The sequence below is a fragment of the Nothobranchius furzeri genome, chromosome 2, assembly GCF_043380555.1.
Source record: "Nothobranchius furzeri strain GRZ-AD chromosome 2, NfurGRZ-RIMD1, whole genome shotgun sequence".
In the NCBI taxonomy this organism is placed as follows: domain Eukaryota; kingdom Metazoa; phylum Chordata; class Actinopteri; order Cyprinodontiformes; family Nothobranchiidae; genus Nothobranchius; species Nothobranchius furzeri.
Window position 1 is genome coordinate 25,165,341 of NC_091742.1, and position 17,810 is coordinate 25,183,150.

Consider the following 17,810-nt stretch of genomic DNA (forward strand, 5'->3'; position numbering starts at 1 on the left):
GTCTGCTTGGATGTGGGGGAGGCGTACGTCCTCCAGAACCGATTCCCTGTGCATTAACTATCCGTGTTTTCTCTGATTCTACAGTGCTCTTCTAAGACTGCTCCAATTCACGATCGGTCCCGTGAGCTTGACACACCCCGTGTACATCTGTGAGAGTGGAGCCATGCCTTTGCTCATTGGCATCGATGTTTTGAAGTGCTTTGATGCTTTTATCAATATTGGGGAACTGAAGGTAGGTGTTAGAAAACCTCTGCCATTCACTCCACCTTCTTTCCCCGACTCACGCTGCCTTGCGGTAGGTGATTCTGAGCATGGGGGAACCGCATGCTCACTGCCGAGCTCAAAGCCATCAGAGACTCCCTCTGATGTTTTTTCTCAGATTGAACAGTTCGTGGACCAAGCAGATGCTCTTACCAACGATGTCGAGCGAGACAAACACTGACAACTTTTGTTAAAATACAAAGATTTTCTTTCACTCGACTCCTTGGACTGTGATCTAACCACTATCCATGAGGTCAGGATTCCTACACTGCCACATGCTGCGCCGAATTTTGTGCGTCCATACAAGATTCCCCTGGCATCCAACGGTCCAGTCCAGGAAATCATTGAAAGTGTCGTGACTAAAGGGATCATCCGACCCTGCAACAGCACCTACTCGGCTCCATTGTGGCCAGTAAAGAAGCCTAATGGTAAGTGGCGATTAACCATTTACTACAGGCAACTCAACAAACAGGTTCCCTTGTCTAGGTAGCCGATGGCGTGCCTGGAACAAGAACTCTCAAAAGTGAAATACGCTAAATACTTCTCCACCCTTGACATTGCGTCTGGATTCTGGACAATTCCTGTCCATAAATCGGACCAACACAAACTAGCCTTCTCCTTTGCCAACTGCCAGTACACCTTAACTCGGTGTCCTTTCGGTTATTCCAACTCACCAGCTGAGTTCAACATCTTCTTGGACAAAGCCTGCCCTGATGCTCGAGAGCGAGGTACCCTCATCTATGTTGACGACAATCTTGTTCGTAATCGTACCTTGGATGATAAACATATGTGTATTTTAAAACTATTTCAGGTCAGTCTAAACATTATATTATCGAATGTGTATTTGTAATGGTTTTTCTGGTCATTCTAAACGTTCTACTATAGTATATGTATTTTAATACCATTTCAAGTCATTCTAAAGAATATACTATAGTATGTGTATTTTCAAACGATTTCAGATCATTCTAAATATTACACTATAGAATGTGTATTAAAATACTATGTGAGGTCATTCTAAACATTGTACTATAATATGTGTATTTTAAAACCATTTCAGGTCATTCTAAAGATTATACTATAGTATATGTATTTTAAAACTTTTTCTGATCATTCTAAAGGTTTTACTATAGTAGTGTATTTTAAAACTATTTGTGGTCATTCTAAACATTATACCATAGTATGTGTATTTGAATACTTTTTCAGGTCGTTCTAAACATACTATAGTATACTGGGATAGGAGACAGAGTTGAGTTGCCATATTGACGGAACATTCCACATATCTTCTGAGGTTTTTTTTTTATGTTGTAGCCTTGCAGACTCAAGGGCGCCAGATTCCGATTAGAAATTGTTTTGGGGCCAGACAGAGATAATTTCCTCTCTGTCTTACAGTTTGTTGGTCCTCAACCTGTGAAAATCCCAGTAATGGACCTTAAACTATCCCAATCCGTGCTGATTCGTCCACTCTATCCTTCATGGCATCCATCTTCTGTGCCAATGAATGAATCCCGGCCAAAGTTCCAAGCTTATGATTCATCTTGACAATTATGTGAGTCTTTGAATTCACAGCGCGGTGCAAGCCATCTCTGAGTTCGGGGATCAGGCCAATATTCCTCTACAGCTCGTTAATTTTCCGGGAAGACAGGAAGCCTCCAAGGCCGATCGGCAGGAAACCCAACACCACAAATATCCACACATCTTCAGAGTCCTCCACAGACATCTGGCCTGTCCCTGAGGGGCATCCAAGAGCCCCTTCTCCTGTTCTCATCGTTGAAAAAATTTCATCAACCGCGTTGAGTGACCAACTGACGAGATCCATTTAAGTGAATTTCAGTTTCCAGAAAAAATGCAGATGCAGCCGTGCACCCAACACGCATAGACAGACAAAGGCCTTGAGGACAAGACATGGAGGAGAGAAGAAAAGCGTCTGCACCCTCCAAGAGCCGGAAGAAGAGAATTTCAGGTCATTCTAAACATTATACTATAGTAAGTGCATTTTAATACTATATCTGGTAATTCTGAACAATATACTATAAAGTGTGTATTTTAATACTTTTTCAGGTCATTCTAAACATTATACTGTAGTATGTGTATTTCAATGCTATTTCAGGTCATTCTAAACATTATACTATAGTATGTATATTTTAATGCTCTTTCAGGTAATTCTAAACAATATACTATAGTGTGTGTATTTTGATACAATGTGAGGTCACTCTGAAAATGATACTATAATATGTGTATTTTAGTACTAAATCTGGTCATTCTAAACATTATACTATAGTATGTGTATTTTAATGCTATTTCAGGTAATTTGAAACAATATACTATAGCGTGTGTATTTTAATACTTTTTCAGGTTTTTCTAAACGTTATACTATAGTATATGTAATTTAATGCTATTTCAGGTCATTCTGATCATTATACTATAGTATGTGTAGGGGTTTCCTATTCAGCTTCCATTAATTTTTTAACAAATTAAAGGACCTGTTACTTCTGTACAATGGCTTCAAAGTAAATTATCATTTGACTTCTCTCATTCTACAGACGAAAAATGAATTTAAACTTCAAATGCAAATGCTATTTTGCCAGTGGAAATATGAAACACAGACCCAGCTATATGCAGTTTGCTGAAATGAAAAACATGCAGATGCAACTTTTCAATCTGCAACAGGAAGTCACAAAAGTCCAAGCCATTGGAGATGACTCCCAGGTGGGAGGGGCTCAACCCCTGTGCTCCGCTGATTTGCCTCCAGATAAGATGGAAACGCTGCAACCGGATGTACTGATTGGCTCTGAACTACAGGAAACACACAACATGTCCCATATCGCTCCATCCACATTGATGAGAAGTGCAACCTCCACGGATAGTGGCCCGGCACCCCTGGTGTCGAGCCTGACGAACTACTGTTGGGACCTCTCCTGCCACAGGGTGGTAAGCCCACAGTATCTGTCATATTGCAACAGGGCCATCCCTACAACACACTTTTAGATACGGGTTCAGATTTTACAATCATGAGCAAGTCTCTTTTCGACTGCGTCTGCTTGGATGTAGGGGGAGGCGTACGTCCTCCAGAACTGATTCCCTGTGCATTAACTATCCGTGTTTTCTCTGATTCTACAGTGTTCTTCTAAGACTGCTCCAATTCACGATTGGTCCCGTGAGCTTGACACACCCCGTGTACATCTGTGAGAGTGGAGCCATGCCTTTGCTCATTGGCATCGATGTTTTGAAGTGCTTTGATGCTTTTATCAATATTGGGGAACTGAAGGTAGGTGTTAGAAAACCTCTGCCATTCACTCCACCTTCTTTCCCCGACTCACGCTGCCTTGCGGTAGGTGATTCTGAGCATGGGGGAACCGCATGCTCACTGCCGAGCTCAAAGCCATCAGAGACTCCCTCTGATGTTTTTTCTCAGATTGAACAGGTTGTGGACCAAGCAGATGCTCTTACCAACGATGTCGAGCGAGACAAACACTGACAACTTTTGTTAAAATACAAAGATTTTCTTTCACTCGACTCCTTGGACTGTGATCTAACCACTATCCATGAGGTCAGGATTCCTACACTGCCACATGCTGTGCCGAATTTTGTGCGTCCATACAAGATTCCCCTGGCATCCAAAGGGCCAGTCCAGGAAATCATTGAAAGCGTCGTGACTAAAGGGATCATCCGACCCTGCAACAGCACCTACTCGGCTCCATTGTGGCCAGTAAAGAAGCCTAATGGTAAGTGGCGACTAACCATTTACTACAGGCAACTCAACAAACAGGTTCCCTTGTCTAGGTAGCCGATGGCGTGCCTGGAACAAGAACTCTCAAAAGTGAAATACGCTAAATACTTCTCCACCCTTGACATTGCGTCTGGATTCTGGACAATTCCTGTCCATAAATCAGACCAACACAAACTAGCCTTCTCCTTTGCCAACTGCCAGTACACCTTAACTCGGTGTCCTTTCGGTTATTCCAACTCACCAGCTGAGTTCAACATCTTCTTGGACAAAGCCTGCCCTGATGCTCGAGAGCGAGGTACCCTCATCTATGTCGACGACAATCTTGTTCGTAATCGTACCTTGGATGATAAACATATGTGTATTTTAAAACTATTTCAGGTCAGTCTAAACATTATATTATCGAATGTGTATTTGTAATGGTTTTTCTGGTCATTCTAAACGTTCTACTATAGTATATGTATTTTAATACCATTTCAAGTCATTCTAAAGAATATACTATAGTATGTGTATTTTCAAACGATTTCAGATCATTCTAAATATTACACTATAGAATGTGTATTAAAATACTATGTGAGGTCATTCTAAACATTGTACTATAATATGTGTATTTTAAAACCATTTCAGGTCATTCTAAAGATTATACTATAGTATATGTATTTTAAAACTTTTTCTGGTCATTCTAAAGGTTTTACTATAGTAGTGTATTTTAAAACTATTTGTGGTCATTCTAAACATTATACCATAGTATGTGTATTTGAATACTTTTTCAGGTCATTCTAAACATACTATAGTATACTGGGATAGGAGACAGAGTTGAGTTGCCATATTGACGGAACATTCCACATATCTTCTGAGGTTTTTTTTTTTATGTTGTAGCCTTGCAGACTCAAGGGCGCCAGATTCCGATTAGAAATTGTTTTGGGGCCAGACAGAGATAATTTCCTCTCTGTCTTACAGTTTGTTGGTCCTCAACCTGTGAAAATCCCAGTAATGGACCTTAAACTATCCCAATCCGTGCTGATTCGTCCACTCTATCCTTCATGGCATCCATCTTCTGTGCCAATGAATGAATCCCGGCCAAAGTTCCAAGCTTATGATTCATCTTGACAATTATGTGAGTCTTTGGATTCACAGCGCGGTGCAAGCCATCTCTGAGTTCGGAGATCAGGCCAATATTCCTCTACAGCTCGTTAATTTTCCGGGAAGACAGGAAGCCTCCAAGGCCGATCGGCAGGAAACCCAACACCACAAATATCCACACATCTTCAGAGTCCTCCACAGACATCTGGCCTGTCCCGGAGGGGCATCCAAGAGCCCCTTCTCCCGTTCTCATCGTTGAAAAAATTTCATCAACCGCGTTGAGTGACCAACTGACGAGATCCATTTAAGTGAATTTCAGTTTCCAGAAAAAATGCAGATGCAGCCGTGCACCCAACACGCATAGACAGACAAAGGCCTTGAGGACAAGACATGGAGGAGAGAAGAAAAGCGTCTGCACCCTCCAAGAGCCGGAAGAAGAGAATTTCAGGTCATTCTAAACATTATACTATAGTAAGTGCATTTTAATACTATATCTGGTAATTCTGAACAATATACTATAAAGTGTGTATTTTAATACTTTTTCAGGTCATTCTAAACATTATACTGTAGTATGTGTATTTCAATGCTATTTCAGGTCATTCTAAACATTATACTATAGTATGTATATTTTAATGCTCTTTCAGGTAATTCTAAACAATATACTATAGTGTGTGTATTTTAATACAATGTGAGGTCACTCTGAAAATTATACTATAATATGTGTGTTTTAGTACTAAATCTGGTCATTCTAAACATTATACTATAGTATGTGTATTTTAATGCTATTTCAGGTAATTTGAAACAATATACTATAGCGTGTGTATTTTAATACTTTTTCAGGTTTTTCTAAACGTTATACTATAGTATATGTAATTTAATGCTATTTCAGGTCATTCTGATCATTATACTATAGTATGTGTAGGGGTTTCCTATTCAGCTTCCATTAATTTTTTAACAAATTAAAGGACCTGTTACTTCTGTACAATGGCTTTAAAGTAAATTATCATTTGACTTCTCTCATTCTACAGACGAAAAATGAATTTAAACTTCAAATGCAAATGCTATTTTGCCAGTGGAAATATGAAACACAGACCCAGCTATATGCAGTTTGCTGAAATGAAAAACATGCAGATGCAACTTTTCAATCTACAACAGGAAGTCACAAAAGTCCAAGCCATTGGAGATGACTCCCAGGTGGGAGGGGCTCAACCCCTGTGCTCCGCTGATTTCCCTCCAGATAAGATGGAAACGCTGCAACCGGATGTACTGATTGGCTCTGAACTACAGGAAACACACAACATGTCCCATATCGCTCCATCCACATTGATGAGAAGTGCAACCTCCACGGATAGTGGCCCGGCACCCCTGGTGTCGAGCCTGACGAACTACTGTTTTGGCCTCTCCTGCCACAGGGTGGTAAGCCCACAGTATCTGTCATATTGCAACAGGGGCATCCCTACAACACACTTTTAGATACGGGTTCAGATTTTACAATCATGAGCAAGTCTCTTTTCGACTGCGTCTGCTTGGATGTGGGGGAGGCGTACGTCCTCCAGAACCGATTCCCTGTGCATTAACTATCCGTGTTTTCTCTGATTCTACAGTGCTCTTCTAAGACTGCTCCAATTCACGATCGGTCCCGTGAGCTTGACACACCCCGTGTACATCTGTGAGAGTGGAGCCATGCCTTTGCTCATTGGCATCGATGTTTTGAAGTGCTTTGATGCTTTTATCAATATTGGGGAACTGAAGGTAGGTGTTAGAAAACCTCTGCCATTCACTCCACCTTCTTTCCCCGACTCACGCTGCCTTGCGGTAGGTGATTCTGAGCATGGGGGAACCGCATGCTCACTGCCGAGCTCAAAGCCATCAGAGACTCCCTCTGATGTTTTTTCTCAGATTGAACAGTTCGTGGACCAAGCAGATGCTCTTACCAACGATGTCGAGCGAGACAAACACTGACAACTTTTGTTAAAATACAAAGATTTTCTTTCACTCGACTCCTTGGACTGTGATCTAACCACTATCCATGAGGTCAGGATTCCTACACTGCCACATGCTGCGCCGAATTTTGTGCGTCCATACAAGATTCCCCTGGCATCCAACGGTCCAGTCCAGGAAATCATTGAAAGTGTCGTGACTAAAGGGATCATCCGACCCTGCAACAGCACCTACTCGGCTCCATTGTGGCCAGTAAAGAAGCCTAATGGTAAGTGGCGATTAACCATTTACTACAGGCAACTCAACAAACAGGTTCCCTTGTCTAGGTAGCCGATGGCGTGCCTGGAACAAGAACTCTCAAAAGTGAAATACGCTAAATACTTCTCCACCCTTGACATTGCGTCTGGATTCTGGACAATTCCTGTCCATAAATCGGACCAACACAAACTAGCCTTCTCCTTTGCCAACTGCCAGTACACCTTAACTCGGTGTCCTTTCGGTTATTCCAACTCACCAGCTGAGTTCAACATCTTCTTGGACAAAGCCTGCCCTGATGCTCGAGAGCGAGGTACCCTCATCTATGTTGACGACAATCTTGTTCGTAATCGTACCTTGGATGATAAACATATGTGTATTTTAAAACTATTTCAGGTCAGTCTAAACATTATATTATCGAATGTGTATTTGTAATGGTTTTTCTGGTCATTCTAAACGTTCTACTATAGTATATGTATTTTAATACCATTTCAAGTCATTCTAAAGAATATACTATAGTATGTGTATTTTCAAACGATTTCAGATCATTCTAAATATTACACTATAGAATGTGTATTAAAATACTATGTGAGGTCATTCTAAACATTGTACTATAATATGTGTATTTTAAAACCATTTCAGGTCATTCTAAAGATTATACTATAGTATATGTATTTTAAAACTTTTTCTGATCATTCTAAAGGTTTTACTATAGTAGTGTATTTTAAAACTATTTGTGGTCATTCTAAACATTATACCATAGTATGTGTATTTGAATACTTTTTCAGGTCGTTCTAAACATACTATAGTATACTGGGATAGGAGACAGAGTTGAGTTGCCATATTGACGGAACATTCCACATATCTTCTGAGGTTTTTTTTTTTATGTTGTAGCCTTGCAGACTCAAGGGCGCCAGATTCCGATTAGAAATTGTTTTGGGGCCAGACAGAGATAATTTCCTCTCTGTCTTACAGTTTGTTGGTCCTCAACCTGTGAAAATCCCAGTAATGGACCTTAAACTATCCCAATCCGTGCTGATTCGTCCACTCTATCCTTCATGGCATCCATCTTCTGTGCCAATGAATGAATCCCGGCCAAAGTTCCAAGCTTATGATTCATCTTGACAATTATGTGAGTCTTTGAATTCACAGCGCGGTGCAAGCCATCTCTGAGTTCGGGGATCAGGCCAATATTCCTCTACAGCTCGTTAATTTTCCGGGAAGACAGGAAGCCTCCAAGGCCGATCGGCAGGAAACCCAACACCACAAATATCCACACATCTTCAGAGTCCTCCACAGACATCTGGCCTGTCCCTGAGGGGCATCCAAGAGCCCCTTCTCCTGTTCTCATCGTTGAAAAAATTTCATCAACCGCGTTGAGTGACCAACTGACGAGATCCATTTAAGTGAATTTCAGTTTCCAGAAAAAATGCAGATGCAGCCGTGCACCCAACACGCATAGACAGACAAAGGCCTTGAGGACAAGACATGGAGGAGAGAAGAAAAGCGTCTGCACCCTCCAAGAGCCGGAAGAAGAGAATTTCAGGTCATTCTAAACATTATACTATAGTAAGTGCATTTTAATACTATATCTGGTAATTCTGAACAATATACTATAAAGTGTGTATTTTAATACTTTTTCAGGTCATTCTAAACATTATACTGTAGTATGTGTATTTCAATGCTATTTCAGGTCATTCTAAACATGATACTATAGTATGTATATTTTAATGCTCTTTCAGGTAATTCTAAACAATATACTATAGTGTGTGTATTTTAATACAATGTGAAGTCACTCTGAAAATGATACTATAATATGTGTATTTTAGTACTAAATCTGGTCATTCTAAACATTATACTATAGTATGTGTATTTTAATGCTATTTCAGGTAATTTGAAACAATATACTATAGCGTGTGTATTTTAATACTTTTTCAGGTTTTTCTAAACGTTATACTATAGTATATGTAATTTAATGCTATTTCAGGTCATTCTGATCATTATACTATAGTATGTGTAGGGGTTTCCTATTCAGCTTCCATTAATTTTTTAACAAATTAAAGGACCTGTTACTTCTGTACAATGGCTTTAAAGTAAATTATCATTTGACTTCTCTCATTCTACAGACGAAAAATGAATTTAAACTTCAAATGCAAATGCTATTTTGCCAGTGGAAATATGAAACACAGACCCAGCTATATGCAGTTTGCTGAAATGAAAAACATGCAGATGCAACTTTTCAATCTGCAACAGGAAGTCACAAAAGTCCAAGCCATTGGAGATGACTCCCAGGTGGGAGGGGCTCAACCCCTGTGCTCCGCTGATTTGCCTCCAGATAAGATGGAAACGCTGCAACCGGATGTACTGATTGGCTCTGAACTACAGGAAACACACAACATGTCCCATATCGCTTCATCCACATTGATGAGAAGTGCAACCTCCACGGATAGTGGCCCGGCATCCCTGGTGTCGAGCCTGACGAACTACTGTTGGGACCTCTCCTGCCACAGGGTGGTAAGCCCACAGTATCTGTCATATTGCAACAGGGGCATCCCTACAACACACTTTTAGATACGGGTTCAGATTTTACAATCATGAGCAAGTCTCTTTTCGACTGCGTCTGCTTGGATGTGGGGGAGGCGTACGTCCTCCAGAACTGATTCCCTGTGCATTAACTATCCGTGTTTTCTCTGATTCTACAGTGCTCTTCGAAGACTGCTCCAATTCACGATCGGTCCCGTGAGCTTGACACACCCCGTGTACATCTGTGAGAGTGGAGCCATGCCTTTGCTCATTGGCATCGATGTTTTGAAGTGCTTTGATGCTTTTATCAATATTGGGGAACTGAAGGTAGGTGTTAGAAAACCTCTGCCATTCACTCCACCTTCTTTCCCCGACTCACGCTGCCTTGCGGTAGGTGATTCTGAGCATGGGGGAACCGCATGCTCACTGCCGAGCTCAAAGCCATCAGAGACTCCCTCTGATGTTTTTTCTCAGATTGAACAGGTCGTGGACCAAGCAGATGCTCTTACCAACGATGTCGAGCGAGACAAACACTGACAACTTTTGTTAAAATACAAAGATTTTCTTTCACTCGACTCCTTGGACTGTGATCTAACCACTATCCATGAGGTCAGGATTCCTACACTGCCACATGCTGCGCCGAATATTGTGCGTCCATACAAGATTCCCCTGGCATCCAACGGGCCAGTCCAGGAAATCATTGAAAGCGTCGTGACTAAATGGATCATCCGACCCTGCAACAGCACCTACTCGGCTCCATTGTGGCCAGTAAAGAAGCCTAATGGTAAGTGGCGACTAACCATTTACTACAGGCAACTCAACAAACAGGTTCCCTTGTCTAGGTAGCCGATGGCGTGCCTGGAACAAGAACTCTCAAAAGTGAAATACGCTAAATACTTCTCCACCCTTGACATTGCGTCTGGATTCTGGACAATTCCTGTCCATAAATTGGACCAACACAAACTAGCCTTCTCCTTTGCCAACTGCCAGTACACCTTAACTCGGTGTCCTTTCGGTTATTCCAACTCACCAGCTGAGTTCAACATCTTCTTGGACAAAGCCTGCCCTGATGCTCGAGAGCGAGGTACCCTCATCTATGTCGACGACAATCTTGTTCGTAATCGTACCTTGGATGATAAACATATGTGTATTTTAAAACTATTTCAGGTCAGTCTAAACATTATCGAATGTGTATTTGTAATGGTTTTTCTGGTCATTCTAAACGTACTACTATAGTATATGTATTTTAATACCATTTCAAGTCATTCTAAAGAATATACTATAGTATGTGTATTTTCAAACGATTTCAGATCATTCTAAATATTACACTATAGAATGTGTATTAAAATACTATGTGAGGTCATTCTAAACATTGTACTATAATATGTGTATTTTAAAACCATTTCAGGTCATTCTAAAGATTATACTATAGTATATGTATTTTAAAACTTTTTCTGGTCATTCTAAAGGTTTTACTATAGTAGTGTATTTTAAAACTATTTGTGGTCATTCTAAACATTATACCATAGTATGTGTATTTGAATACTTTTTCAGGTCGTTCTAAACATACTATAGTATACTGGGATAGGAGACAGAGTTGAGTTGCCATATTGACGGAACATTCCACATATCTTCTGAGTTTTTTTTTTTATGTTGTAGCCTTGCAGACTCAAGGGCGCCAGATTCCGATTAGAAATTGTTTTGGGGCCAGACAGAGATAATTTCCTCTCTGTCTTACAGTTTGTTGGTCCTCAACCTGTGAAAATCCCAGTAATGGACCTTAAACTATCCCAATCCGTGCTGATTCATCCACTCTATCCTTCATGGCATCCATCTTCTGTGCCAATGAATGAATCCCGGCCAAAGTTCCAAGCTTATGATTCATCTTGACAATTATATGAGTCTTTGAATTCACAGCGCGGTGCAAGCCATCTCTGAGTTCGGGGATCAGGCCAATATTCCTCTACAGCTCGTTAATTTTCCGGGAAGACAGGAAGCCTCCAAGGCCGATCGGCAGGAAACCCAACACCACAAATATCCACACATCTTCAGAGTCCTCCACAGACATCTGGCCTGTCCCGGAGGGGCATCCAAGAGCCCCTTCTCCCGTTCTCATCGTTGAAAAAATTTCATCAACCGCGTTGAGTGACCAACTGACGAGATCCATTTAAGTGAATTTCAGTTTCCAGAAAAAATGCAGATGCAGCCGTGCACCCAACACGCATAGACAGACAAAGGCCTTGAGGACAAGACATGGAGGAGAGAAGAAAAGCGTCTGCACCCTCCAAGAGCCGGAAGAAGAGAATTTCAGGTCATTCTAAACATTATACTATAGTAAGTGCATTTTAATACTATATCTGGTAATTCTGAACAATATACTATAAAGTGTGTATTTTAATACTTTTTCAGGTCATTCTAAACATTATACTGTAGTATGTGTATTTCAATGCTATTTCAGGTCATTCTAAACATTATACTATAGTATGTATATTTTAATGCTCTTTCAGGTAATTCTAAACAATATACTATAGTGTGTGTATTTTAATACAATGTGAGGTCACTCTGAAAATTATACTATAATATGTGTATTTTAGTACTAAATCTGGTCATTCTAAACATTATACTATAGTATGTGTATTTTAATGCTATTTCAGGTAATTTGAAACAATATACTATAGCGTGTGTATTTTAATACTTTTTCAGGTTTTTCTAAACGTTATACTATAGTATATGTAATTTAATGCTATTTCAGGTCATTCTGATCATTATACTATAGTATGTGTAGGGGTTTCCTATTCAGCTTCCATTAATTTTTTAACAAATTAAAGGACCTGTTACTTCTGTACAATGGCTTTAAAGTAAATTATCATTTGACTTCTCTCATTCTACAGACGAAAAATGAATTTAAACTTCAAATGCAAATGCTATTTTGCCAGTGGAAATATGAAACACAGACCCAGCTATATGCAGTTTGCTGAAATGAAAAACATGCAGATGCAACTTTTCAATCTGCAACAGGAAGTCACAAAAGTCCAAGCCATTGGAGATGACTCCCAGGTGGGAGGGGCTCAACCCCTGTGCTCCGCTGATTTGCCTCCAGATAAGATGGAAACGCTGCAACCGGATGTACTGATTGGCTCTGAACTACAGGAAACACACAACATGTCCCATATCGCTCCATCCACATTGATGAGAAGTGCAACCTCCACGGATAGTGGCCCGGCACCCCTGGTGTCGAGCCTGACGAACTACTGTTGGGACCTCTCCTGCCACAGGGTGGTAAGCCCACAGTATCTGTCATATTGCAACAGGGCCATCCCTACAACACACTTTTAGATACGGGTTCAGATTTTACAATCATGAGCAAGTCTCTTTTCGACTGCGTCTGCTTGGATGTAGGGGGAGGCGTACGTCCTCCAGAACTGATTCCCTGTGCATTAACTATCCGTGTTTTCTCTGATTCTACAGTGTTCTTCTAAGACTGCTCCAATTCACGATTGGTCCCGTGAGCTTGACACACCCCGTGTACATCTGTGAGAGTGGAGCCATGCCTTTGCTCATTGGCATCGATGTTTTGAAGTGCTTTGATGCTTTTATCAATATTGGGGAACTGAAGGTAGGTGTTAGAAAACCTCTGCCATTCACTCCACCTTCTTTCCCCGACTCACGCTGCCTTGCGGTAGGTGATTCTGAGCATGGGGGAACCGCATGCTCACTGCCGAGCTCAAAGCCATCAGAGACTCCCTCTGATGTTTTTTCTCAGATTGAACAGGTTGTGGACCAAGCAGATGCTCTTACCAACGATGTCGAGCGAGACAAACACTGACAACTTTTGTTAAAATACAAAGATTTTCTTTCACTCGACTCCTTGGACTGTGATCTAACCACTATCCATGAGGTCAGGATTCCTACACTGCCACATGCTGCGCCGAATTTTGTGCGTCCATACAAGATTCCCCTGGCATCCAAAGGGCCAGTCCAGGAAATCATTGAAAGCGTCGTGACTAAAGGGATCATCCGACCCTGCAACAGCACCTACTCGGCTCCATTGTGGCCAGTAAAGAAGCCTAATGGTAAGTGGCGACTAACCATTTACTACAGGCAACTCAACAAACAGGTTCCCTTGTCTAGGTAGCCGATGGCGTGCCTGGAACAAGAACTCTCAAAAGTGAAATACGCTAAATACTTCTCCACCCTTGACATTGCGTCTGGATTCTGGACAATTCCTGTCCATAAATCGGACCAACACAAACTAGCCTTCTCCTTTGCCAACTGCCAGTACACCTTAACTCGGTGTCCTTTCGGTTATTCCAACTCACCAGCTGAGTTCAACATCTTCTTGGACAAAGCCTGCCCTGATGCTCGAGAGCGAGGTACCCTCATCTATGTCGACGACAATCTTGTTCGTAATCGTACCTTGGATGATAAACATATGTGTATTTTAAAACTATTTCAGGTCAGTCTAAACATTATATTATCGAATGTGTATTTGTAATGGTTTTTCTGGTCATTCTAAACGTTCTACTATAGTATATGTATTTTAATACCATTTCAAGTCATTCTAAAGAATATACTATAGTATGTGTATTTTCAAACGATTTCAGATCATTCTAAATATTACACTATAGAATGTGTATTAAAATACTATGTGAGGTCATTCTAAACATTGTACTATAATATGTGTATTTTAAAACCATTTCAGGTCATTCTAAAGATTATACTATAGTATATGTATTTTAAAACTTTTTCTGGTCATTCTAAAGGTTTTACTATAGTAGTGTATTTTAAAACTATTTGTGGTCATTCTAAACATTATACCATAGTATGTGTATTTGAATACTTTTTCAGGTCATTCTAAACATACTATAGTATACTGGGATAGGAGACAGAGTTGAGTTGCCATATTGACGGAACATTCCACATATCTTCTGAGGTTTTTTTTTTTATGTTGTAGCCTTGCAGACTCAAGGGCGCCAGATTCCGATTAGAAATTGTTTTGGGGCCAGACAGAGATAATTTCCTCTCTGTCTTACAGTTTGTTGGTCCTCAACCTGTGAAAATCCCAGTAATGGACCTTAAACTATCCCAATCCGTGCTGATTCGTCCACTCTATCCTTCATGGCATCCATCTTCTGTGCCAATGAATGAATCCCGGCCAAAGTTCCAAGCTTATGATTCATCTTGACAATTATGTGAGTCTTTGGATTCACAGCGCGGTGCAAGCCATCTCTGAGTTCGGAGATCAGGCCAATATTCCTCTACAGCTCGTTAATTTTCCGGGAAGACAGGAAGCCTCCAAGGCCGATCGGCAGGAAACCCAACACCACAAATATCCACACATCTTCAGAGTCCTCCACAGACATCTGGCCTGTCCCGGAGGGGCATCCAAGAGCCCCTTCTCCCGTTCTCATCGTTGAAAAAATTTCATCAACCGCGTTGAGTGACCAACTGACGAGATCCATTTAAGTGAATTTCAGTTTCCAGAAAAAATGCAGATGCAGCCGTGCACCCAACACGCATAGACAGACAAAGGCCTTGAGGACAAGACATGGAGGAGAGAAGAAAAGCGTCTGCACCCTCCAAGAGCCGGAAGAAGAGAATTTCAGGTCATTCTAAACATTATACTATAGTAAGTGCATTTTAATACTATATCTGGTAATTCTGAACAATATACTATAAAGTGTGTATTTTAATACTTTTTCAGGTCATTCTAAACATTATACTGTAGTATGTGTATTTCAATGCTATTTCAGGTCATTCTAAACATTATACTATAGTATGTATATTTTAATGCTCTTTCAGGTAATTCTAAACAATATACTATAGTGTGTGTATTTTAATACAATGTGAGGTCACTCTGAAAATTATACTATAATATGTGTGTTTTAGTACTAAATCTGGTCATTCTAAACATTATACTATAGTATGTGTATTTTAATGCTATTTCAGGTAATTTGAAACAATATACTATAGCGTGTGTATTTTAATACTTTTTCAGGTTTTTCTAAACGTTATACTATAGTATATGTAATTTAATGCTATTTCAGGTCATTCTGATCATTATACTATAGTATGTGTAGGGGTTTCCTATTCAGCTTCCATTAATTTTTTAACAAATTAAAGGACCTGTTACTTCTGTACAATGGCTTTAAAGTAAATTATCATTTGACTTCTCTCATTCTACAGACGAAAAATGAATTTAAACTTCAAATGCAAATGCTATTTTGCCAGTGGAAATATGAAACACAGACCCAGCTATATGCAGTTTGCTGAAATGAAAAACATGCAGATGCAACTTTTCAATCTACAACAGGAAGTCACAAAAGTCCAAGCCATTGGAGATGACTCCCAGGTGGGAGGGGCTCAACCCCTGTGCTCCGCTGATTTCCCTCCAGATAAGATGGAAACGCTGCAACCGGATGTACTGATTGGCTCTGAACTACAGGAAACACACAACATGTCCCATATCGCTCCATCCACATTGATGAGAAGTGCAACCTCCACGGATAGTGGCCCGGCACCCCTGGTGTCGAGCCTGACGAACTACTGTTGGGCCTCTCCTGCCACAGGGTGGTAAGCCCACAGTATCTGTCATATTGCAACAGGGGCATCCCTACAACACACTTTTAGATACGGGTTCAGATTTTACAATCATGAGCAAGTCTCTTTTCGACTGCGTCTGCTTGGATGTGGGGGAGGCGTACGTCCTCCAGAACCGATTCCCTGTGCATTAACTATCCGTGTTTTCTCTGATTCTACAGTGCTCTTCTAAGACTGCTCCAATTCACGATCGGTCCCGTGAGCTTGACACACCCCGTGTACATCTGTGAGAGTGGAGCCATGCCTTTGCTCATTGGCATCGATGTTTTGAAGTGCTTTGATGCTTTTATCAATATTGGGGAACTGAAGGTAGGTGTTAGAAAACCTCTGCCATTCACTCCACCTTCTTTCCCCGACTCACGCTGCCTTGCGGTAGGTGATTCTGAGCATGGGGGAACCGCATGCTCACTGCCGAGCTCAAAGCCATCAGAGACTCCCTCTGATGTTTTTTCTCAGATTGAACAGTTCGTGGACCAAGCAGATGCTCTTACCAACGATGTCGAGCGAGACAAACACTGACAACTTTTGTTAAAATACAAAGATTTTCTTTCACTCGACTCCTTGGACTGTGATCTAACCACTATCCATGAGGTCAGGATTCCTACACTGCCACATGCTGAGCCGAATTTTGTGCGTCCATACAAGATTCCCCTGGCATCCAACGGTCCAGTCCAGGAAATCATTGAAAGTGTCGTGACTAAAGGGATCATCCGACCCTGCAACAGCACCTACTCGGCTCCATTGTGGCCAGTAAAGAAGCCTAATGGTAAGTGGCGATTAACCATTTACTACAGGCAACTCAACAAACAGGTTCCCTTGTCTAGGTAGCCGATGGCGTGCCTGGAACAAGAACTCTCAAAAGTGAAATACGCTAAATACTTCTCCACCCTTGACATTGCGTCTGGATTCTGGACAATTCCTGTCCATAAATCGGACCAACACAAACTAGCCTTCTCCTTTGCCAACTGCCAGTACACCTTAACTCGGTGTCCTTTCGGTTATTCCAACTCACCAGCTGAGTTCAACATCTTCTTGGACAAAGCCTGCCCTGATGCTCGAGAGCGAGGTACCCTCATCTATGTTGACGACAATCTTGTTCGTAATCGTACCTTGGATGATAAACATATGTGTATTTTAAAACTATTTCAGGTCAGTCTAAACATTATATTATCGAATGTGTATTTGTAATGGTTTTTCTGGTCATTCTAAACGTTCTACTATAGTATATGTATTTTAATACCATTTCAAGTCATTCTAAAGAATATACTATAGTATGTGTATTTTCAAACGATTTCAGATCATTCTAAATATTACACTATAGAATGTGTATTAAAATACTATGTGAGGTCATTCTAAACATTGTACTATAATATGTGTATTTTAAAACCATTTCAGGTCATTCTAAAGATTATACTATAGTATA

The 17,810-nt window shown here is 40.7% G+C and overlaps 1 protein-coding gene across 1 annotated transcript; it reads left to right on the top strand.

The window, feature by feature from the left end:
- The first annotated feature begins 15,820 nt into the window (after positions 1-15,820).
- Positions 15,821-17,101, top strand: LOC139066280 (uncharacterized). The gene is made up of 2 exons (XM_070548730.1): positions 15,821-16,360; positions 16,549-17,101. Exons 1-2 carry the CDS (start codon positions 15,981-15,983, stop codon positions 16,904-16,906), a joined length of 738 nt encoding a protein of 245 aa, XP_070404831.1. The 5' UTR covers positions 15,821-15,980; the 3' UTR covers positions 16,907-17,101.
- The last annotated feature ends 709 nt before the right edge of the window (positions 17,102-17,810 follow it).